General features: G+C 43.7%; 1 protein-coding gene and 1 non-coding gene across 3 annotated transcripts in view; one reads left to right on the top strand and one right to left on the bottom strand.

Moving 5' to 3' along the window:
* Positions 1-22,828, bottom strand: part of MDFI (MyoD family inhibitor) — a 50,103-nt gene extending 27,275 nt beyond the window's left edge. Inside the window, exons 1-2 of one of the 2 annotated variants that reach the window (XM_035122992.2) lie at positions 22,352-22,828; positions 21,901-22,005 (exon numbers count right to left, since the gene is read on the bottom strand). In XM_035122992.2, coding sequence (XP_034978883.1) covers positions 21,901-21,994 — 94 coding nt within the window. In that variant the 5' untranslated portion in view covers positions 21,995-22,005; positions 22,352-22,828. Of the gene's footprint in view, positions 1-11,169; positions 22,006-22,351 lie in introns of those variants that run through there. The other variant, XM_035122991.2, reaches the window with a different exon arrangement.
* Positions 20,418-20,486, top strand: TRNAT-UGU (transfer RNA threonine (anticodon UGU)). The gene has a single exon. It is a non-coding gene; the product is annotated as a tRNA-Thr (tRNA).
* Positions 22,829-23,659: the final 831 nt, after the last annotated feature.

The following is a 23,659-nucleotide window of genomic DNA, read 5'->3' as shown; positions in this document are numbered from 1 at the left end:
GCCACAGCAACACAAGCAGCAACTACGGTAAATGTTTCTCCCCCTGCCTGCTAATTCCATGAAAAGAAGCCTTGATACATACTGGCCTGAGCAAGATGTGTTGCATCAGGTTTTTGTCTACATGGGGAATGGGATTAACCAAACATATGAGGTACTTCCAGACGGGCTGCTTATTTGCACAAAATTTGCTTCTCTCACACACTTGCTAGTTAAATCAACACACCACAGCATAGTCACACGAGCAACAGGTTATTGTCTTTGTTCATGTGTTATGTATTTTTGTGTCTATATATTGTAAACCGCCCTGTGATCCTTGGATGAAGGGCGGTATAGAAATTGAACAAAAACAATACTTACCATTCTAGTTTATGAGTTTGTTCTCCAAACGGCTTGTTTACATTCAGTCTGAAATGAAAGCACTAGAGCCTTTCAGATTCAAAGCTATTTGGAGAAAGGGAAGTGGTGGCTGAGGAGTCCAAAAAGTAGGGTTGTACTGGCATACTGAAAGACAGACCATGAAAGACATGCAGTTTTCCAAGTTCCCTATGGGTAAAACCTGGTGCTGGATTTCTGAGCTAATGGAGGCATCTGCTACTGTAAGAGAAGCGGTTTTTTGTTCATCAGTTCTTCTTTCCTGCTCATCCCTCTGTGCTATTTACCATGCTTTTGGAGAGAGCCCCCCCCCCAATAATCTAGAATGGTTTTTTTTTATAAGTGCAAGGAATTGCAGCAGGAAGACAGAACCAGAGAAATCATCTCTCCGGTTACATTAGCAAAAAGCTTTTGTAGACCCCACATTGCACGGCTTCCTATCTTAATTTACTACATTTGAAAGAGGTCTTTGCAGTGCAACTTTAAAATGCTTTTATTTTAAATTTGGCTGAAAGCAGTAGTCCTTATTCAGAGTTACTTATTTTTAAGGACACAAAGAGTGCATCGAAAAACGGAGATGTGGTACATTCCCACCATTCATTTTATTTCTGTGCAAATGCAGAGATGAGCTTGAAGGCTGGGAGAAAGATAAATATGGTACAGATCACCTTCAAGAGGTTTTGGAAACTGCAGACCTTTCACACAGATCGTCATGCCAAGGAAAATTATGGAGAGTCTAATTAAGGACATGCTGGTACAGTAATTGTATAACCTTCTGGGGTCAAACCAGCACAGGTTCTTCAAGGGGAAATTGTGCTTCTCTAACCCGTTAAGAGATCTTTTGAGAAGTTAATTGAAGATTAGATATATGGGAGCTAGTGGACATCATTATTAATGAGAATTATAATTTGAACACATCCAACTCTTTTGTCGCACATCAAACTCATCGCTTAGCTTAGGTTTTATTAAAATGGTATCATCCAAGGCAGTGACTATGCAAGATCACGCTGCATTAGCTTTTCCATGAAATATGTATGCCAAAATGCTCATCTATAGAAGTTTCCAAGCGCTCAGTGCCTAGGCCCAACCCCAGATGAGATCTAAGGGTGTGTACACATTACCTGACTTCTGTGTGATTAGCTTTAACACCAGTTAATACTGACTCTGCATGCCAAATTGAAACAGTCTGGGATTCAACCTTTGTTGACAACAATCAAGGTGTGGATGTAGCAAAGAACGTAAACAGCATGTTCAGCAAAAGCTCGAGCCCATTGCAATACGTAGATCCAGGAAAAGGTGCCAACACCATGCACCAGCTCTACCACCTTCTGCTAGGATCACTCAGCAGTTGGCTATACAGTCATACCTTGGTTTAAGTACGCTTTGGTTTGAGTACTTTCAGTTTAAGTACTCCACAGCCCCGTCTGGAACGGATTAACCCACTTTCCATTACTTTCAATGGGAAAGTTTGCTTCAGGTTAAGCATGCTTCAGTTTAAGTACTCCGTGGACCATCTGTACCACTGAGGTACCACTGTATATGAACTTGTTAGTACACTTTCCCAACACCAGTACACTTTCAATACAGTTTATATATAAACCAGGGTGAGCATCAAGATCACCCAATTCTGTTCCGGTTATGATCAAATTCTGCAACCTGCATTAGCAATTAGGCATTTTTTTTTGTATATTATTCTGCATTTGCTTGTGGAGCATCAAAGGCTAATGCATGACCTAAGCACTGGAAATCTTGCTCAGCTCCCCCTAGACTTCTTATATTTATAAGGCATTACTGACAACGCTTTCAAACTTCTCTTCACTGCTTTAAAGCTGTCTTGAAAGTGAGAGTGTGTATGTTCAGGGAGTGTGTAAAGCTGTCTTGAAAGTGAGAGTGTGTATGTTCAGGTTCTCAGAATGTTCAATTCTCCAGTCCACACCAACTTCTCTGTTCTTGCACCATGCAATTATGGAATACATTTGGCCAATCCCCATAATTAGGAGGTTGATATTCCAGAAAACTGAGGCATGATGTGGATCATCAACGTAATCAAGGCAGACTGGTGCATAAAGCAGAGCTGGAAGGAGACTGCCTGTCACCAAGCTCAACTCTCTGCATTAATACTTGCACATTCATCCCTCCCACCACAATTTTAATGTCTGTTATAAGCAGAGAGCAACAAGAAAAAATCCAGAAGTCATTTTGACCTGCAGGGAGCAATGAAATCTACCAGCACTTACCACTGTTCCCCACTTCATCACTCTTCAGGTCTGTTTTGAATGGTTTGAGCTAACATCATTGCTGTTCTCAAGTTCAGGACACCAACTCATCTCTGGACCAAAGGTGCACCTTGTGTACCAATGAATACAATGTAAGCTTTCCATCCATACAAGACCCAGGTCATGCTTTATTGACAGCCTCAGCACTTTATTCAATTTGTTTCTCAGCATACCAGATAAGATTGAGGAACAAATGAAGCAGGCATCCCCAAACTTGGGCCCTCCAGGTGTTTTGGACTACAATTCCCATCATCCCTGACCACTGGTCCTGTTAGCTAGGGATCATGGGAGTTGTAGGCCAAAACATCTGGAGGGCCACAGTTTGGGGATGCCTGAAATGAAGTATAACCATACCCTGTATGAAAATACATGTCAGACAAACTCAAGATTGCAACACTTCCTAATCTGAGTCATCATGACGTGATTGAGCTCCATGCAATAAATTGCTAACTGGCCTGTTTTGTGGTTCTTGCCGTGTAAAATTGTTGATGCATAGTGGAAGTCTGATCTTTTGCTACGCTGTACAGATCTAGCCTCAAAACTCCCTTGTAACATCGCTGGTTACAGTGAGACCACTGCCTCAGGTAGTTACAGACATACCTGTATTGTATGAATGTCTCCTGTTTAGGTCCTAGGCCAGAGGTTTATAGGGTAGTTGTACTGCTATGTACAAAGGGAACAGTTAACTTGAGAACAGGGTCATATCAGCAACAGGCAGACATCCTCACAAGATTACTGGAGATAGGCTTCCCAATGACAAAGTTGTGAAGAGAAGGCTTATTCCAGTTCCATGAGGCTAGCAGTCAAAAAGCCAAGGCACAATGCAAGTTACAGCCCAACAAGGTAGCAATCCATTGCATGCAACCTTTCTCAAGAAGGTTTTGCACAAAGGCCTAGGAATTAAAATTTAAAGCTGTCAAACTGGATAAACAAGCAGGATGGCTTGTGAAACAAGCTGGATTGACAGTAGGGCAACCTGAACTTTTGTGTCTTAACAAACAGACAAGACTTGAGGCGTGAAACCAATTAGCACTTGATCTGCCTGGCAGTTCCTTTGCACACACACTATGGGCTTCTCCACATTTCTGCTTGCGGTTCGAGGACCCGCCCCCATGAGCAGAAGAAAGGAGGATTCAAATGCTGCCACGCCGCCTTAAATGTCTGTAAACCCCGCCCTCAGGCTTGGCGCGGCAGCAGGGATAGGCTGTAGCAGGGGGCCGATACATGCCCCCCCCTCTGCTTGTTGTGAGGAGCAGGTCCCGCCCGCAAAGTCTCCCCTCCCGGAAGTGGAGATATCTTGTCCCACAGGGTCGCTGTGTCCAAGAGGTTTTGTGTTTGTCCTGTAGCTTCCCCCTGGAAAACACACTCTTTAATCTTTATGGCAATCCGCAGAAAGACTAAGCGCAGTTTGGTCTGATTCAGCACTGAGCCATGGGTTTTCTGGGGTGTGTGTGAGAGAGAGTTGGGGCAAATGGAGGTGTAGATGAGCCTTATGTCTCAGCATATAGGGCAGGCATAGGCAAACTCAGCCCTCCAGATGTTTTGGGACTACAACTCCCATCATCCCAAGCTAACAGGACCAGTGGTCAGGGATGATGGGTATTGTAGTCTCAAAACATCTGGTGGGCCGAGTTTGCCCATGCCTGATATAGGGGATATGTGTGTAAGTCAGGTTAGGGCAGGCATCCCCCAAACTGCGGCCCTCCAGATGTTTTGGCCTACAACTCCCATGATCTCTAGCTAACAGGCCCAGTGGTCGGGGAAGATGGGAATTGTAGTCCAAAACATCTGGAGGGCTGAAGTTTGGGGGTGCCTGGGTTAGGGGAACATTTGGCCCTCCAGATGTTGCTGAACTGCAACTCCCATCACTCCTGACTACTGGCCATACTTACTGGGGCTGATGAGAGTTATGGTTTGGCAACATCTGGAGGGCCAAAGGTCTCTTACTCCTGGTGCAAGTAAACACAGCTGGACACGGGATGAAGAGACTGGCTGTAGTTTCTGTGCATGTGTCCAGCACATGTTTTTATAAAGAAGTTTTCTGCTTTCAAACTTTCTAGCGCTCAGCAGAATCAAACCTGTTTGATACGTAAAGTCCAGTTCAGCCTTCACCTATGCCAACCATGTACCAACATCCAGCACTTCTGAAGAAAATTGTATACTCTGGCAATAACAGCATCCCCCCCCCAACAACTACCAATTAGTTGCTGGTAAAAAGACAAGCAGAGTTGTGATGCTGTCATTTCACTTCCTCTCTCCCCCCCCCCCCACAGTTACTGCTAAGCATGGCTAGGTTTGAAACACAGTACATGTTTGCATAAATAAGAGGTGTAATGGAAAATGTGTGACACTATACTATGAGAGCTTAAGCAGGGCATGCTGGTCCCACAGAAATGAGAAACAGATAAACTAGCGCCAGCTAGTGCTTATGATTCTGGAAGGAAGCTTTTGAATCTTCCCCCGCTTTATATGTGAGCTGCAGAATGTTTCAGAAATACATTTTTTTGCACCCTGCTGCCCTGAGAACTTAGAACTTCTAAATTGCTCATGTACTGAGAGCAGGGATGGGCGAGTTCGTCAATTTCTGTTTCTTGTTTTTCTAACCTTAAGTTCAATTTTCCACATTCCCACATCAGTTTGTGATTTTTTTCTTAAAGTCCTCATGAAAGTCCATCAGCATTATAGAGTGAATTTCTCCTTACATAAACATGCTTGCATGCAATTTCCCCTAATTTACACATTTTTTTGCAAAGCAATTTCCTCCAATACAAGGCATTTTTGCAATGTTACTTGCACTACTATACTGTATGCATTTTAATGCATATAGTATATGCATTTTTGAACCCATTACTTGGCTGGAGAACTGCATTGCAGTGACTCCTGAAGGATGGCTATGTTTCTGCTCTCAGATGTTTCAGGAAGTGTGAATTAGAGAGAGTCATCCTTAAATGGAAGCTGAAATCAATTTTCTCCCCATTCCCAAATAAGAGTGAATAGCTGATGAGAGGAACTGTTAAATAGCAGCACTGCATTCCCATACCCGATATTCCTTCTGTTGCTAAGCAAGCCACCACAAATGACAGGTTCCAGAGACACCATCGATTCTTTCAATCAATTACTTTCAGTCAAACACGGGCCAATTTTTACCAAATTCAATTACTTTTAAAAAATTCACATTAGTATACTTAAAGCCCTAAGATCACATGGTGGCCTTCGGGGCATGAATTCAGCTTTCCCCAGTCCACCCACTGCCACTTTGCATTACTTGCCAGAAGCAGAGCAGATAAGCAGGAGATACTAGTTGATACCGTGAAATCTGAATTAGGGTTCAAGGCCTGTAGGCATGGTGCCTGGCACTGACATCTGAGGAGACCCAACCCAGATGTAAAACCATATTAATTCAGAGGGTCTTGAGTCCTGGGTGAAATAGATCCATTTTTGACAATCCAGGAAAAAAAGCCCAACACCACCCAGATTTATATTAATTATCTGTACCTCGGGTCTGGGGCCAAATGCAGTTCTCCATGATTCTCTGTCTAGCCCTTAGAACTCTCTCTAGGCCAATCCTGTTTGTAGTACCTAGCAGGACTCATAATATCCCCTCCCACAAAGCATTCCCACCCACTGACTTCCTCATATTCCCTAGAGGCAGCACCCATCCCACTGCTATGAGGGCCACACCCTAGACGCCCAGAAACCCCACATGACTAGAGAGAAAGGAGAGGCCACTGGTTCTGAGCCCTTCAGGCTCCCTGTCCACCCCCTCAGAGTCCCATCCTGAGGCCAGTTGAAGTCAGCTCTTTCTTACTAGAGTGGAGAAAAGGAATGCCTATCTACCTCTCCCTAGCAACAAAGAAACACCACATATGGCAATGTCAAAGCTTTTGTTGCAGTTCATGCAGGTTTGCCAACCAGACACCCCAGCAAGTCTCCTGGCCCTTGGGTGATGGCTTTATAAACAGCACGGTCTTAAAAGATCTAGGCCAAACCAAAATGAACGCAGGTAGAAACAAAAATTTAAGTCCATGCATGCATCTGTGTGTGTTTTACTGAAGGTTCACGTAATAGTCTAGAGCCTTCTATAAAGTTCTGTGTCCCACAGTTCCTGCTGATGTCACATGCCCTTTAATCCTGACCCTCCTTGTACAATCCATCATAGTCTATTTGGAATTTACAAGGTTGGCTGATGTGGTCAGTTGATCTTCTCTGAAACAGCAATAAAAATTCTTAACACACACGGTTGTTGGGAAAGACATGTCCCTGGTGCACTAAGCAGACCAAAGACTAAGAACTGGCCAGAGGTCAGCTAGCTAATTCTTTACCTCCTCTCCCTTCTTTGCATGAATGAACCTTGACCAGACTTTTAAGCTTCTGTAATCTCCCATATCTTCCAGCACTGTAGAACAGTTATGCCTTGAAGCCAGCAATGCTCCTCTTGTCCCACCCAAGAGTCATTTTCTAACCCATAAAAAAAAAATCAAATATGCTGCCTTTAAGCATGGTGCCTTTTTAGATGTTTTGGGCTACAACCCCCATCATCCCTGACATAGGCCATGCTGTCTTCAGCTAATGAGAGCTATAGTCCATAAGATCTGGAGGGCACCACGTTGGCTACCCCAGTGTTACTGCAAGTCAGAAATGTCCAAAATCAGAGCATGTCTGGATCTGCATCCACCTTTGTCCAACTTAAAAAAAAATGTAATGGAACACATTTTGAAAAAATTCTGAAATTAAAAAAGATGCAGTTCCTATTTACATCAATGGCCTCCGACCCTTAAGCCAGTGCCACTGAATTCAACTAAGTGATAATCTGTTTGCTAACCATTATTGTTTGGACCACCCTTGAGCACTCATTGTTTTATAACTAGATTCAGGATCTTTGTTTTGGAGGCTTCTTGTGTCACACCCAGAAAGTAACAAGAATATTTTTTCAAAAAAAAAAAAATCTGCAGTATCTGGACATTTCAACACAGCTGACAGAAATCAGAAATTTAGATTTCCTGTTTTATTATTGCTTATATTACAGCAGGGATGGGGAACTTGTGGCCCTCCACATACATGTTGTTGGACTACGCCTGCAACTCTCCTCACCAGAGTAGACCTGTTTAAATCAATGCAACTAACTTAGACAAACAGGCCAAACCCTACGCCAAAGGATAAATGGACATAAATCTGACATCAGGAACCATAAGACAGAGAAACCAGTAGGAGAACACTTCAATCTCCCAGGACATTTTATACAAGATCTCAAAGCAGCTGTTTTATTACAGAGAAATTTCAGGAACAGACTGGAAAGAGAAGTTTCTGAATTGGAACTCATTACCAAGCTTAAAACCATGGAGCCACCTGGGATGAATAAAGACATAGGATTCTTCTCTCACTATGCATGATCAAGCTTTCTTTAGCGCCTCATCCCTTGCTTCCCTCCCCCCCCCCCAAGGACTAATTGCAGTCATCAGCAGTCGTTAACAGCCACCTACAGGTTTACCACTCCCATCAGCCCATCACCCATTCCCACCCACCCCCACCACCCTCTGTATATACATAAGGGTCTGACACTTCTGTTTCAAGTGTATCTGAAGAAGTGTGCATGCACACGAAAGCTCATACCAAAATAAAAACTTAGTTGGTCTTTAAGGTGCTACTGAAGGAATTTTTTTATTGAACTATAGGAAGCCATGACCTCAGTAGGTGGCTTTGGGCAAGCCACTCGGGTCAGCCCCCCCTTGCAATAATACTGCCTTACCTTTATTTATTCATTCATCTCACTGAGTCACTTGACCTATATCCTAACCCTTACTGGACTCTTGAATTTTAGCATCATAGCACAAGACGACTGCAACCAAAGCATGGCCTTCCAGCTTCTGGTTAGAAGGCTCCAGTGAAGAAGAGTGTGCCAATTTTCAAGGCAGTACCAATAGTTTGTACTTTCAGGAAGTTCTTCCTAGAATTTACTTGAAACCCCTTTCTTATCATTCTGGAGCCACAGAAAACAAATGTACTGCATCATCTATGAGGCAGCCCGCCCTTCCAATATTTGAAGATGGCAATTACATTGCCTTGTAATAAGTCTCTTTTCCAGGCAACCAGAAAATGCAAGTGTAGTGCTTTGAACGCAGGAAGACACCATGCAAATATTATTATTACTATTATTATTATTATTAGTGGTGGTGGAAGTGGTATTAAAATTGAAAAGTTCCTTCAGAACCTGCTTGTGACCATTTTCACAGACTCCATCTTAAACATTTTATAGCTGGTTTACTCGTCTGCTTTAGTTTAGTCTGGGCTGTGACGAATCATGGCAGAGGAAACCAAAACACAAAATAAGCAAGGTCAAAACAAGCAACCGTCCCTTTTACAGCACTTAATAACCCATCTTTGGTTCAGGCCTATCAACACAGATCAAGCCAGGGAGCCTTTGGCCAGAAAGAGCACAGCCTGGAACCTAGCATGCATGTGGTTTTACAGTTCTGGGAAAGAATGAGAATATAAGTATATAAAACTCAATAATGCCCCAATGGGATGTTGTTTGGTTTCTGCAACTAATAGATTCTAGTCAGGCAATTTCAAAGGAAATCCAATTAGAAATTAGTGCAAGAATGCAATGCTTAAGCAGCAAAGAACAAATCCCAGAAGGGGAACTTATTTGTTTTGCTTTAAAATTGGAACCCTTGGAAGGGGCAAAAAGCTGCTTATTGTTTCTCCTCTGACTCTCTTCAGTTTATTATTATTTTAAACATATGCAGATATGTCACAAGTTGTAATGAAAGCTGAAGAATAGGGTTGGCACCTCATGAAAGAAAATTCTGGCATTGGGGGGGGTACGACTCAAACTGGATCTACTAGACTCAGGTTTTTTTAAGCAATATGAACATGGGCGTAGGCAGGGGGGCAGGAGGGGGCAGCTGCCCCCCCTAGAAGCAAAAAATTAATGTATTTTACAGACCATAACCAGCACTTTTCCCCTCCAAAAACTGAAGTGGAAAGGGCTTTGCTTTAGCAAGAGCAGCTAAGTCTCCGCTTACTGGGGGGGGGACACACAGCTGTAACAAAAACACATCAAATAAATAAAGCAAAGTGGCTACCAGTAGTTAAGCAGTTAAGACAATGGAGCAGATATCCCCAGGCAAGATTCGATAGCTGACCATTTCATCCTATTGTTCTTAAGTGGGAGTTGTTAATGAGCATTCAGGAGCATTAAGAGTTCTATTGGCGATTTAATGGGGGTGCAGAGGATTCAATTTGACTAAGGTGGCTCTGCAAGGCTAAAAGGAAGTGAATAAGAAAGGGGGGGCTGTAGCTTTGACAGACACAGTGATGTTTATAAAAAGCAGTGGTGTTCCAGTCTGCCCCTCCTCCTGCATCTGTATACTGTAAATCAGGGGTGGCCACCTCCCAAGAGACTCTGATCTACTCACAGAGTTTAAAACTGGGGGTGATCTACCCCCTTTTGGGGGGTTCAGGTCAAAGCTGTTGAGTTTTTTTAAGGAAGGGAAGCCCTGTTTTTTTGGGTTTAGGTCAAACTTGTTGAGCTTCTTTTAGGAGGGAGGGAGGCCCATTTTTGTTTAGGGCTTCAGGTCATAGTTCAACTTTTTTTAGGGAGGAGGAAAATTTTGGGTGAGCTTTTTTAGGGGTGCCAGTGACCTACCAGTGATCTACCACAGACATCCAGTGATCTACTGGTAGATCACAATCTACCTGTTGGACATGCCTGCTGTAAATCAAGCAGAGAGAAAGCTGCTTACAAGGCTCCTGTACATGCAGAGTTCCAGCATCACAGCGTCACCCAGAGGCACCCACAAATATGAGTTATCCCTCTCTCTATTTCTTCCTTCCTTCCTTCCCTCCCTCTTCCATCCTTAATAAAATACGGGGGGGGGCAGATAAGCCCCACATAGAAAGCCCATCAACATGGGGGGATGACTCTTTCAAATACGGTATTTACCAGTAATTGGGGGGGGGGGAGAGAGAGGCACCTAGGCCTCTAGGAGTTGGCTGCTATGCCTAGGAGTAGGACAATTCAAGAAAGCAGAATGATGCATATGCTATGGTAATATATCAATAGAATCATAGAAATGTAGTCGGAAGTGACCACAAGGGTCATCTAGTCCAACCCCCTGCAATGCAGGAATTTTTTCCTAAGGTGGGGCATGAACCATGGTTGAAATATTATGCTGATATGCAGCAACGCCTCGGAGCCGTCGTGGCTGCGGCCGTGCCTTGCCTCGCCCTCGCCCGCCCTGCCACCCCCTCTCGCCTGCCCGACCCTCCCGTCCTCTCCAGCCAAGCAGGGTAGCCGCCAACGCTGCCAGCCCCAGAAGCACAAGGTGTCCGCTGCCGCCGCCATCACAATGTCATCAGGCCCGCTGGCCCTGTAGCCCCGCCCACATTCCCACTTCGTGGCCCCTCCCCTCCTGTGCCTTGGCCCCGCCCCTGAACGACCATGGCTTGCCCCCCCCCCCTAGTTTTGATCCTGGCTACGCCCCTGAATATGAACTAAAGTCACTTCTGGGGCTCTTTGGGGATTAGGGGCCCTGAAACTTAAGCTTCATTAGTTTCATATTAGATCCGCCCCTGATGATGATAAATATGTGCCATTAAATGTCATGTCAATGGTATGAATGGAAAAGCTGTACACAACATCTATTGGTGAAAATATTATTATCAAACTGGGAAACAGTCAAAATATGAATTGATTTTAGATACATTACCTACAATACCAGTCTTCTTCAATGAAGAGTAAGGATACTAACAGAAAGTTTGTAATTACGGGAACGGTGTCGTTGTAACAATATTATGGAATGCATCTTTTTAAAAGGAGGGGGAATTCAAGATGGTAATACTGTATCTGTGATTGTAACAACAGATCTTTGTTATTTCATTGTTTCCACAAAAGTAACTGTGGCTCAAATGTGAAGATGGGCTGCAGAGGAACTTTTGAAAGTTTTTTAATTGACTTTTATCAATAGTGCATAGTTTGTTACATGAGGAGGTGACTGTTAAAACATTCAAAGGTTGAATCTTAAAAGGAGCAATACGTAGGGGGAGAAAACTCATGAAAAGTGAAATGCCGCCTTTGCTAATGAGATAAGCTAATAAAAAACAGCATAAGAAATGGCATCTTACCCCTTGTTAAGATAAGCAAATTCAATATGGGAACGCCAGGTGCACTGCCAATGACATGCATATGCAGTGGAGGGGGGAAATTATTTAGGACAAAGGAACACAAATTATTAGAACTAAATCTTTATAATCATTACCTAAGTCTCCAATTTGGCTTTTGCTTGGGTTTTTAGAAGACTTGATGCAAACAGAACATCAAGAAATGGTGACCAATTAAGTAATAACAACAAGAAGAAATAAAAGCATAGAAGGAATAGAAACAGAATACTGCTGGAAGGTCTTCAATCACTATAAAAAGGCTCGTCAGACACCTTATATTATAGTTAAATATATGCATATGGCAAGATCTATTGATAAAATAAAAAGTTTAAGGCTGTAATCCCATATTCATTTACATGGGAGTAAACGCAATTGAACTCAATGGGATATACTTCTGGGTAGACATACTGTATATAGGATTGTGCTGTAAATAAAGTAAAAAAGCTATTAGAATAAAAACAGTTTGAAAAGCATTTCATATAATTACCGTTTCCCTAGAATCTCATTGTAAATTGAATGCATCCACTGATGATGAAGTTTAACGGACACTCTTACCAATGAAATTGTTGATGACTTCTTTTTCCTGCAAGTTGGATTTTTTTCTGAGAAAGATATCCTTTTTAGGCAAAGGTCAGAATAGATACTTTCTGGCACAAAGGCTACAGTTAAGTTTTAAATTATGATTATTCAGTGCTTTATGAATTTTGTCTTATAACCCATTTAAAATATATGGAGCAGTGATGAAACAATGCAAGATTAAGGGGAGGGGGAGAACCCTACTTTGTTTTAGGGCAAAATAAAAATGTCAGGGCCAATATGTGATTTTAAAAAATGGTTTGTCTTTTGATACAATTTTGTACAGTTTATGGGTATGAGTGGCTTTATTTGAGGAAGTTTAAATCTGCAGTTGCCAAAGGGGGGGGGGGCTGCCCCACATTAATAAGTCAATGAAATTCCAGGTTTCTATGTAGAATTCATTTTGACCAGCATACATAGATACATACATACATACATGGATATCATTACAGCAGCCTAATCTTCACTAGGATTTTCACATGGATTAGTTTAACTCTGATTAAAGCATATTTTGTCCTACTGGGACTTGGAAACACAAACTTCAATAAGCCAACCCTCAATCAAAGCTCTCACAGATTTAAATAAATGCTGGCCCAAAATAAATTCAATTCTGTGTGCATTACTAGTCACATTTGTATTGAGAAAGTTAAACAACAGATTAGTCTAATGACACCTCTCACGTCAAGGGGCAATCATACACACCTACCTGGGAGTAAGGCCCACTTGAGTAATAGAGTACTTATATATATATATATTGCATATATTTCCAAACACCACATAACACCTCTTCTTATCTTATACAATATTTTGGCTATAAGCCAAGGACTTCCGTCTAATGATTTTTCAATCTTCATCATTATTTTCACTATTACTTTTACTAATCCATAACTAATAATCCTTTTCATAAATTTCCCCTGCAATATTTCATATAGTCTTCCTTACAAAACTCCTTGCAGTCCTACCAGCACAGTCTGTTGATTACAGTTCATTTTCAAATAATTCACATATTTACTCTTATACTCAGCCAGATGGGCGGGGTATAAGTAAAAAATTATTATTATTATTATTATTATTATTATTATTATTATTATTACTCCAATCTTCTAGGAACCTCTGATCCCACCGGTTTCAATTTCTCCCTGTCATCTTATCTAATTCTGCATAGTCCATTAATTTCATCTGCCAGTCCTTTTTCGTCGGTAATTCTTTTTTGCTTCCATTTCTGTGCCAATAATACTCTTGCAACCGTATTTGCGTATAAAAACAATTTGATATCTTGTCTACTAATATCCTCGCCTACATTACCAAGTAAAAAATGCTTCTGGTTTTTTTTAAAATAAATGTATATTTCAACATATATCTCATGATATATCATTTCCCAGCAGCTTCTCCAGAGTACTTACTTCTAAGTAAGCCTGCATAGGAATGCACTGTGGCATGCAACTATTGACAACATCTACATCTGTGACTGCATCAGCAGAATGTAACCAATTTAGAAAAGCAGAATTGGACTATGGTCAGGAATAATGGAAGTTGAAGTTCAACAGCACAACGTTGGGGAGGCAGCAGTCCAGGCAAGGCTGATCAAACCCAATATGGCTGGCAGCTGCTTTACAGTTTCTCTGGAGGTCGAAAGCCAGACTTTGGGAGCTTATTCGTGAAGAACATATGCTCTGTCACCAAGTTGCGTTGCCTCTCCCTGCTCTCAGACAGTATTCTGACTGTAGACATGTGTGATCAGAATTTTTTTATGCTGAGATTTTGCTTTCCCCCTCTCCCTCACTCCCCACCAGCAGCCAGCAGTTATTGACATCCCCGTTCCAGCACTCATCCTTTCCTTCAGAGAGACAATGTCCATTTGCACTGGCACAACAAGCTCAACCAGATGCTGCCTAAAAGGTTCCATCTTTAATAAGACAAGGAAAAACATATCCCACAATGACAAGAACAATCTCGGCCAGAGGGAAAGAATGAACTCAGCTCCTCCTTTGCCGCACAATCACTCAACTTGCCTTACATTTTCCTGTTTTCACCTGCCACTAAATGCTGGGCAGAGCCAAGTAGCCGACACATGAAATTATGGATTTAATATATCAAGGAAGGATCTCCATGTGCAGAGGGTTGCGCATTTTTAGGCAGAACAATGAACTGAATGGAGGCCACATCAGCACTCTGCTTGGCTAGGCTAGCTGAACTCTGAGCAAAGTATCAGTGGAGCACTCTTGTGAAAGATGCATTGTTTACAACTACCCAAGGGGATGGGCAGTCCAGCTAAGTTAGGATCTGGACAGAATGGCTTTCAAACCAGCATGGTGCCTCAGGGCAAATTTGCCAGGAATGATCAGAAAGCTGCTCTTTATGCCCACAAGATGTTAGTGCTCCCTGCCCCACCCCTCTGCTAATGCAGAAGTGAGAAGCCACAGAGCCATTAGCTCGGGTACCAAGAGAGGGATGCATGAGCAGGAAGTTAGCCATAAAACAAACTTCTGTGGGTCAAAGGAAGGTGTATTGTTTCCTGGGGAAATACGTGCATATCACAATTTGGCCCAGCCTTCCCCAACCTGGTGACCTCTAGACATTTTGGACTCCAACTTCCATCAGCCCCAGTCAGCATGTATCGTTCAGCAGAATATTTGAAACAGGTGCCTACACAGATAACAGTGTTGCAGACACAGGCTTTCCATGTGATCGACAGCCCTGCATCCATGAAGAGCACATCTCTATACACATGCAGGTCTGCAGGGATGAATGCTGCATCCCTCCCGCTTCTACTGGCAGGAGCATCCCATGAGCAGAACTCCACTCCAGGACTGGACCCATCACAGAAAACCTAGTGAGGAGGATCCAAGCATATGTGAGGAAAAGTGGTATTTCCAATAAATAAACAGCTAGGATCAGGCATCCAACTGAGGCATATGCAGTATGTGTAGAATAGGGAGTAGCCATCCAGACATCATGAGACTCTGACTCTTATTAATACCTAATAATAATAATAATAATAATAATAATAATAATAATTTATTTATTTATACCCCCGCCCATCTGGCTGGGTTTCCTTAGCCACTCTGGGTGGCTCCCAACAGAATGAAAAGCACAATAAAACATCAGACATTAAAAACTTCCCTAAACAGGGCTGCCTTCAGAAGTCTTCTAAAAGTCAGATAGTTGTTTATTTCCTTGACATCTGATGGGAGGGCGTTCCACAGGGCAGACAACACTACCTCTGCCTGGTTCCCTGTAACTTCGCTTCTCGCAGTGAGGGAACCACCAGACTCACTGGGACTGATGGAAGTGGAGAGTTCAACACTATCTGAAGTTTTCAACCTTGGTGCTGAGTAACCTGTCATTCACCTCTAGTCTCTTTGTTAGAGCAGATATACCCCTAAAGTTGCAAAATGCAATGAGTTCCCATTTCCCATTGGGCCATCTACACTTTATTACAACTCCCATCTTCTGTGCTATATATTTAAAGCAGTCTCATGTCACTTCACAGTCATGCCTTCACCCAAAGAATCCTGAGGAAGAGGGATAGACCTTTTAATCCAATCTAAAAAGTGTAGCTCTGTGAGGGGAATAGGACAACCTCACAACTCTCAGCACCCTTGACAAACAATAGTTTCAATAACTCATTGAGGGAAGTCATGATTGTTTAATGCAGCTTTGAATGTATACTGCAGATGAGGCCTTAGATGACTACCACCTTTACGTTCACACATAATACACACACCTTTGATCTTGCATGCTAGAGATATAAAAGGTATTTACAGGTTACCAGAGATCCCAACAAGGAACCTCCAGCCTTCATATGTTTCTGTGAATGCCATCTACCAAGGAAATGTCCAAATGATGTCTAGATATTATTTATTAGCCATAGTCAATGCATTTATATACTGCATTTTCAACAACATGTTTGTGCTCAAAGAAGTTTAGAATATAAGCAGCCTACAAATATCTAAAGAGCTGTCACATGGAAGATGAAACAAACTTGTTTCTTCCAGCTCCAGAGGTTAGTACCAGAACAAACGAACAACAACAACATTTATACCCTGCCCATCTGGGCGGGTTTCCCCAGCCACTCTGACTAAACATCAGGAAGAAGAGGTGTTCGGCAGTGGAGCAGACTCCTGCGATAAGTGGTGGACTCTCCTTCCTTGGAGGTTTTTAAGCAGAGGTTGGATGGCCGTCTGCCATGTATGATCTAGTTGAGATTCCTACATTGCAGGGGGGTTGGACTAGATGACCCTCGGGATCCCTTCCAACTCTACAGTTCTGTGATTCTATGATTCTACAATAGTAGTACCGGTACATAAACATAATACATAAAAGTTCCGTGGAAGTCATTTAATACACAACAAAAAGTGACTAAAAAATTCAATAACAGATCAGCTACTTTTAAGTGGGCAGCTGAACTGAAAAGTGAAGCACTTTTGATTGGTTTCCAGAGTTTTCCTAAACACAGTTGTTGGAAATTAAGGCAAAGTTTATCTGTATTAGAGTGAAGAAAAGTACAGCATAGGGCAGGACTGAGGAAACACAGGCTCATCAGATGTTATTGTACTACAACACCCATCATCCCTAACCATTGGCCATGCTTCTCAGTCTTCTTTGCTGCTTCTCATACTCCCATCCTACCGGTGCCTTGATAGAGAGCCTTGTATATTCAAAACTAAGTGCTTGAAGAAGCAAAAGCCACTTTGGTGCTTAGGCTTTTCTTACACCTTCCTGCTTACCCCCTGCTTGTTTGTCAGCTCCCCACCCACAGCTCAGAGTTCCAAATGGAGGAAAACACTAATTTAGAACTCCTTAGACAGGAAAGCTGGTGCAGGGGGCCAGGGGGTGTGTGAAGAGAAATGGGTGCTTTACCTTTTCCCCAGCTCTTCTCCAGTACCAATTACCGGACCCCAAAAGCAACTTTTCTTGCTTAAACAATAGTGCAAGAGTAGATTTGGTCCTTGGTGTATATATTTAACACATACATGAACTCAGGAGACTGTCATTATCTTTTCAGAATTGCTATCCACAATTGGTGCTCCGACCGGAATTCTGTTTCCCAAACCATTCTGCTTGCTCTTGTGTTCTAAAGCAACTTTCTCATGGATTTCTTGTGACTGAAGATATATGCTTAAAAGGATGTAAGTAACACCTGGTGAAATCTCAGAAGCCAGAGGAGTTGCTGAATATTTTCCAGTAGTCGGAGGCCAAGTCTTCGTTTCCTGTATAGGGTTTTGGGTGTGTGTGTGTTTGCCCCTTCTAAAGACTAATACAGTCATACCTTGGGTTACAGCCGCTTCAGGTTGCGTCTTTTCAGGTTGTGCTCCATGCCGAACCCGGAAGTACCGGAACAGGTTACTTCCGGGTTTCAGTGCACGGGCACACACAGAACTGCTAAATTGTGCTTTGCACATGTGCAGAAGTGCCAAATCGTGACCAGCGCATGCGCAGACACGGGTTGCGAACACTGCGAGTTGCGAACGTGCCTCCTGCATGGATCACATTCGCAACCTGAGCATCCACTGTAACATATGAAAAATTCAAATGTGCTCAATTTGCACAACTTAGACAAAGTTACAGGATTCTGCTCTTTGTGTTACAGGATTTGGGTTATTCTTGCACAGGATTTTGATGTGTGTACACTTATTTGCTCTGACCTGCCTGCCGTCACTCATTTTGGTTAGGAATGGTTTGTGGTATAGAATAATCCCTGAATCAGTGTTGAAAGTGGGGCCAGCAGATAACATGCAAGTACTTAACTGGGGAGTTATAGGTTTAAAACTACTCTTTAGTTTAGTTACTAAATTCATTTGGCAGCTTTGTGGAGTGATTCCCTGGAGATCTCATGTATACCTCATCCTGATAGGACATACAAGAATACTGGAGGGCTTTTGTCTACACTGCTCACCTGAATGAACTGTAGGTGGGTGGTAATGATCACTGTGCCAGCATAACCTACCCAAGTCACTCTGGAACATAGAAGCCACCATTACCGGTAGATAATCTAGCTCACCAACTACAGAATTTCTTCTGGGTTGCAGATAGGGGGCATTCCAGATCTACCAGGAGATACTGGGGGTTGAACCCAGGAACTTCTGCATACAAAGCTGATGCTCTACCATTAAGCTATGACTGTCTGGGAGGGTGGAACACCTTTTCATATGCCACACCATTCCTGCTCAGTTTCAGGGATGGGGGTCTGCTGCACTTTTAGCTTAAAGGACCAAACCAGAAGGCACAAGGAAGTTCCTGAAATCCTAAACTGTAACGACGTCGTGAAGATATACATGAAATGAAAGCATTCTTCAATGTGTTCTCATTCTTTGGGGGACAGAAGGGAGAAGAGGAAGGAAAACCTAGGAGAATACATGGCCAATTCATACAATCGCCATGCTCAAGAGAGGACACCTTCTTCCCCCAACCCTCCATGGCTTATTTATTTGTTTACTGCATTTCCCTGCTGCTCGACAATGAAAAGGTCATCCGGATGGCAAAAAGGAAAGAATTAGGAATCGAAAAATAAAGGCAATAACCTAACATTTGAAAAGATTTAAAAAACAAAGTGTGCTGGCTCATGAGAAAAAAACACAAAGAACCCTCAAATCCACAGCTGGAAATACCTTTATGTATACAGCCGTACCTTGGTTTTCAAACAGAATGCGTTCTGCAAGTTCGTTCGACTTCTGAAATGTTCGGAAACCAAGGTGCGGCTTCCAATTGGCTGTAGGAGCGTCCTTTGCAGGAGGCAAAGCTCACAACCCAGAACATCTACTTCCAAGTTTGCGGCATTCGAGTTCCAAGTTGTTCGTGAACTAAGTTGCTCGAAAACCAAGGTATGACTGTATTATAAAATATGAAAACAGGAGCTGAAGGTAGCACTAGCATAACAAACGTACATCAGGACTACAGTTCTCACAGGTCTTAAAACTTCCAGAATCTCAGGGCATCATAAAATACATTTAAACCCAAGGAAAATAAAAAAGAACATCTTCACCCAGTGCTGATCAGATCAGAGGGCTGAAGCCAGTTGAGACTCTAGTCTGGGGAGGACATTCTATGCCTGAGGTGCTTGCTGTTCACGGCAAGCTTGACATGGGATGCAAAAGCTGCCATCTTAAAACAGTGAGTCCGACAATCTGCTGGTCATGAGCATGGAAGGGGCAGGGACAACCACAGGCAAAGGGGGTGGGTCTCATGCATTGGCCTCCTATGAAAACAGGCAGAAATCCGTGTAGGTTGAGGCAGCCATGCAATCACGACACCCCACATTCAAGTCCTGATTTCCCAATACAAGCTGGGAATTTACCACACCTTTTTTTAAAGGTCACTACAAAGGTTTCATGGTTCGTTTTTGAAAAAAACATAAACTATTATCTACGAAGTTTGGGTGGAGCTCAGATCCCCACCCAGCGTGACTTCAGTGGAAGGGCCTTAGGCAAGCTACTCCCTCAGACTCCATACTAGGAGTGGGGAGACTCAGATTCACATCCTCACTCCCTGGGTGACTTTGGGCCAGTCATAGTCTTACAATCTAATCCCCCCCACAGGGTTGCTGTGAAGACAGAAATGTTTGGAAGATAAAAAATGTCAACATATAAATGACACAAACACGACGATAATAGAGACCAGAGGTGCCATCGTCTCAAGATGATTGAGGGGGCCCAATGTGACGTCCTGATGTCACATGTGCAACGCCATGAGAGCATGGGGATGGAGCTAGACCCCCTCTGAATGTTGAGGGGGCCAGGCCCCCTCAAAAAACACATTGGGGGGCCAAAATTGGCACATGATACAGGCCTACCTAACCAGGGTTACAACCAAATCAAAGCACACGTAAGGCAAGTAATTATATATTCTTTCCGTATTAATCCCAGCCTCTCTTTTGTCTATCTTTTGTATCTGGTTTTAGATTGTAAACGTCTTGGGACAGAGACTTGTCCTCTTGTCCTCTGCAAAGCATCGGCGCAACAATGGTACTCTATTAACAAAGAGTGTAGATGAACTGCTACGAACCCTTCAAGGTAGGGTTTTGAGGGGAGGGCTGTAGCTTTGTGGTAGAGCATCTGCCTTGTATGCTGAAGGTCCCAGGTTCAATCCCTGGCATCACCAGGTAGGACTGGGAATGTCTCCCATCTGAAACCCTGGATAGCTGCTGCCAGTGTAGACAATGCTGAGCTTGATGAACCATATAGGCAGTTTCCTAAATTCTTATGCCCTTAAAATCATGATTTAGAGACCTAACCATCAGTCAGCCATAAGGTTAAAAAAACAACAACACCAGTACATCTTGGGGGAAATGGTATTTGGCCTAAAAATCACCCATGTGCCCAACCATGGCCCACATTCCCCCAATTGAGTTTTTATAAACGGGTTTCCCGTGTTGTGTGAATCAGTTGCAACTCAACAGGTCAGCAGTGCCTGGAAGGGGGCATCTCTGCTGAATCCTCTCCAGATGCCTCAAATGCAGTCTGCAGCCAAGGCTGCTGCAAGGGATACTGGAATGTACACTCCTAACTTCAGTGTACACAGCCCACTCCCCCCACCCCAGTTACAGAGCCCGAAGCTAGATCTGTTGAAAGGATTGGATGGAACAAAGAAGAAAACTCTTTTCCTGGCTGCAGCTCGGCCTAGAGGATGTTATTAAATTTAATATGATCAGGACTCGAAGTGGGGGAAAGGGGAGGGGTGGAGGAGACCAAATCCCACAAGGAGTTGGCCCAGGGCCCAGCAACACGCGATGCCTGAAGGAAGACAAAAGTTCTTGTGAGTAGCTCGGGTCTCTCCACACCCCAGCCCCCAACGCCTGCGAAGTGTTTGCAGTCCTGCAAAAAAAGAGAATGGCGCACGAAAGAGGCTTTGGAGAGAAAAAGGAAATGGTGGAGGAGAAGGAGGAGACCCTCTGGCACGCAAGCCCCCAGCAAACGCGCTCTCGTGAACGCCCTGCGCTTTTGCAGGGGAGGGGGAGAGAGATCAACGCTGATCCAACCCGAGAAAGAGCCAAGGCGCTGGGAGACTCGCGCAGCTCCAGCCCTGTGTGCAGCCTTCGAGGAGGAAAAGTCACACGCACGCACGCTGCATGTATGTGCGCGCGCACACAAAAGGAAAAGTCTCCAAAACACACATGCTGGGCCAGCGCCTTGGTGGATGCGGCGTAAATCAAAGCGTAATGGGGGTGGGGGGTGGGTGGAATCTGCCTTGCCAGACTTCGGATGTGTGTGCGCGCATACATTCTGGGGGCCAGCTGGCACAGATCACAGGAGGCTTTTTTGTTGTTGCAATATTCATATATACTATCAAAGTTTCGACATGAGAGATGGGGGAGGGGGAGGAAAAAAGTCTCTTTTCTCCCCCTGGAGTTTACCTTTTTAGAATCAGGCCCACAGCTAAACGCGCGCGTGCACACACAAAATCCAAGGTCTTCTATACAAAATTCCAAGAGAGCTTGGAAGTTCCCCCACTCCCAACTACAAGTAAGTATCGAGGTAGTTTGTAAGTTTCGGGAACAAGCGCTCTCTGTGCTTACCTGCGCTGGGGGATGGGAAGGGCGCCGGATCCACCTGGGGGTCTCCATGGAGCGAGTCAGAGCGGCTGGACGGCTCTCTTCTCACCTGGGACATCGGACTGAGCCCTGCGAGAGACGCCACACGCAGAGAAAGACACACACAGAGAGAAGCTCATTGAAAACGCTCCCTCCACCGCCGGCCCACAAGGCTCTCTCGCTCTCCCATGGAGATGAATCAGCCGTTTAGGTGGAGAAACCGCGCCGCGACAGCCCTCTCGCCCCACAACCTGCCCCAAAGGCCATTCCCCTTCGCGAGGAAATCCGAGCCCCAAATGTCTGCCCTGGACACCTTTCCGCCCCTTGCCAGCTGCATGCAACACCTCTCTCCCTCTCTCTCCCTCCCCCTCTCCAACACGGCCCCCCGACCCAATAAATCGATAGGGAAAGGGTGGAGAATTTGAAAAAGACTTACTTTGGGTGAATCGTTTAACGGCGCTCCCACAAGCCGAGGGTCATCTTACTGTCTTCTCCATACAAGTTTCTCTCTCGCTGCCAGCAATTCAGCCCCCTTTTTAAAATTGGGCTCAAACTCAAAGCACAACTTTTGGCTTCCGCTCTCTGCCCCGTTATTAAGAGTCTTTCACACACTTCATTAGAAATTGGGGGAGGGGGCGCTTTGCTTCACTCCTTTATCTCCGCAGCTTGTCCTTTATTGCACTGTTTGGTTGCAAATGGACAAGTTTCTGCCTCTCCCCCTCGCCCCGCAAGCTCTGCCTCCAGCCTCTTCCACAGGAAATTGCATTCAGCCTTCATTACTCAGTTTCCTTCAAGCAGGAGATATTTGGAGTTCAGGCAACCTATAATAAGTTGCTTGGCGCTAAGGTTTCTGGTGGTTGTTGCTGGTTCTTTTTTGTTTTTTAGCAGCAAAAGTAAACAGATGCGCGCACACAATTCCACAAACTCACTTTCCACAAAGTTTTTTTTAAAAGAAGAGGGAGGGGCAAAGTGGAGTGAAGCTGATTTGCGCACTCCTGTGAGGGAAGTGCCAGAACCCTAATTCAAAATTTACATGTGGCACATCTTCAAAGTAAACTTTTGTGTCTGCTTACACACCCATCTTTTCAAAGAGTAGCAACAGTGAGACTAAAATCATCTCAAAGTCCTGTTGCCAGCCTTAAAAAAAGTGGGGGGCAGTTTATCCCTATCTACACACCAGTGTTTTACTTGTATTAATTAAGCCTCTGTTGATAATGATAACAATTATTACTATTACAGTCGCACCTTGGAAGTCAAATGGAATCCATTATGGAAGTCTGTTCGACTTCCAAAACGTTCGAAAACCAAATCACAGCTTCTGATTGACTGCTGGAAGCTCCTGCAGCCAATCAGAAGCCATGGAAGCCCCGTTTGATATTTGGGTTCCAAAAGAATGTTCACAAACCAGAACAATCACTTCCAGGTTTGCAGCGTTCAGGAGATAAAACGTCCAAATTCCAGGGCGTTCAAGATCCAAGGTATGACTGTACCTGCATAGGCCCTGCAGCAGATTCTTCCAGCGAAGAAAATAACTCTTACTTACTGCTTATCTCACAATCAATCATTGATTTAGAAGTTGGCATACCCCAGAGGACAGGATCACACTTCAAAATGACCTTAACAGATTAGACAACTGGGCCAAAGCAAACAAGATGAATTTTAACAAGGAGAAATGTAAAGTACTACACTTGGGCAAAAAAATGAAAGGCACAAATACAGGATGGGTGACACCTGGCTTGACAGC

This window comes from Zootoca vivipara, chromosome 7, assembly GCF_963506605.1.
Source record: "Zootoca vivipara chromosome 7, rZooViv1.1, whole genome shotgun sequence".
NCBI lineage: Eukaryota > Metazoa > Chordata > Lepidosauria > Squamata > Lacertidae > Zootoca > Zootoca vivipara.
Note: the sequence above shows the minus strand (reverse complement) of the source record. Positions and strands in the feature narration are given on the sequence as shown.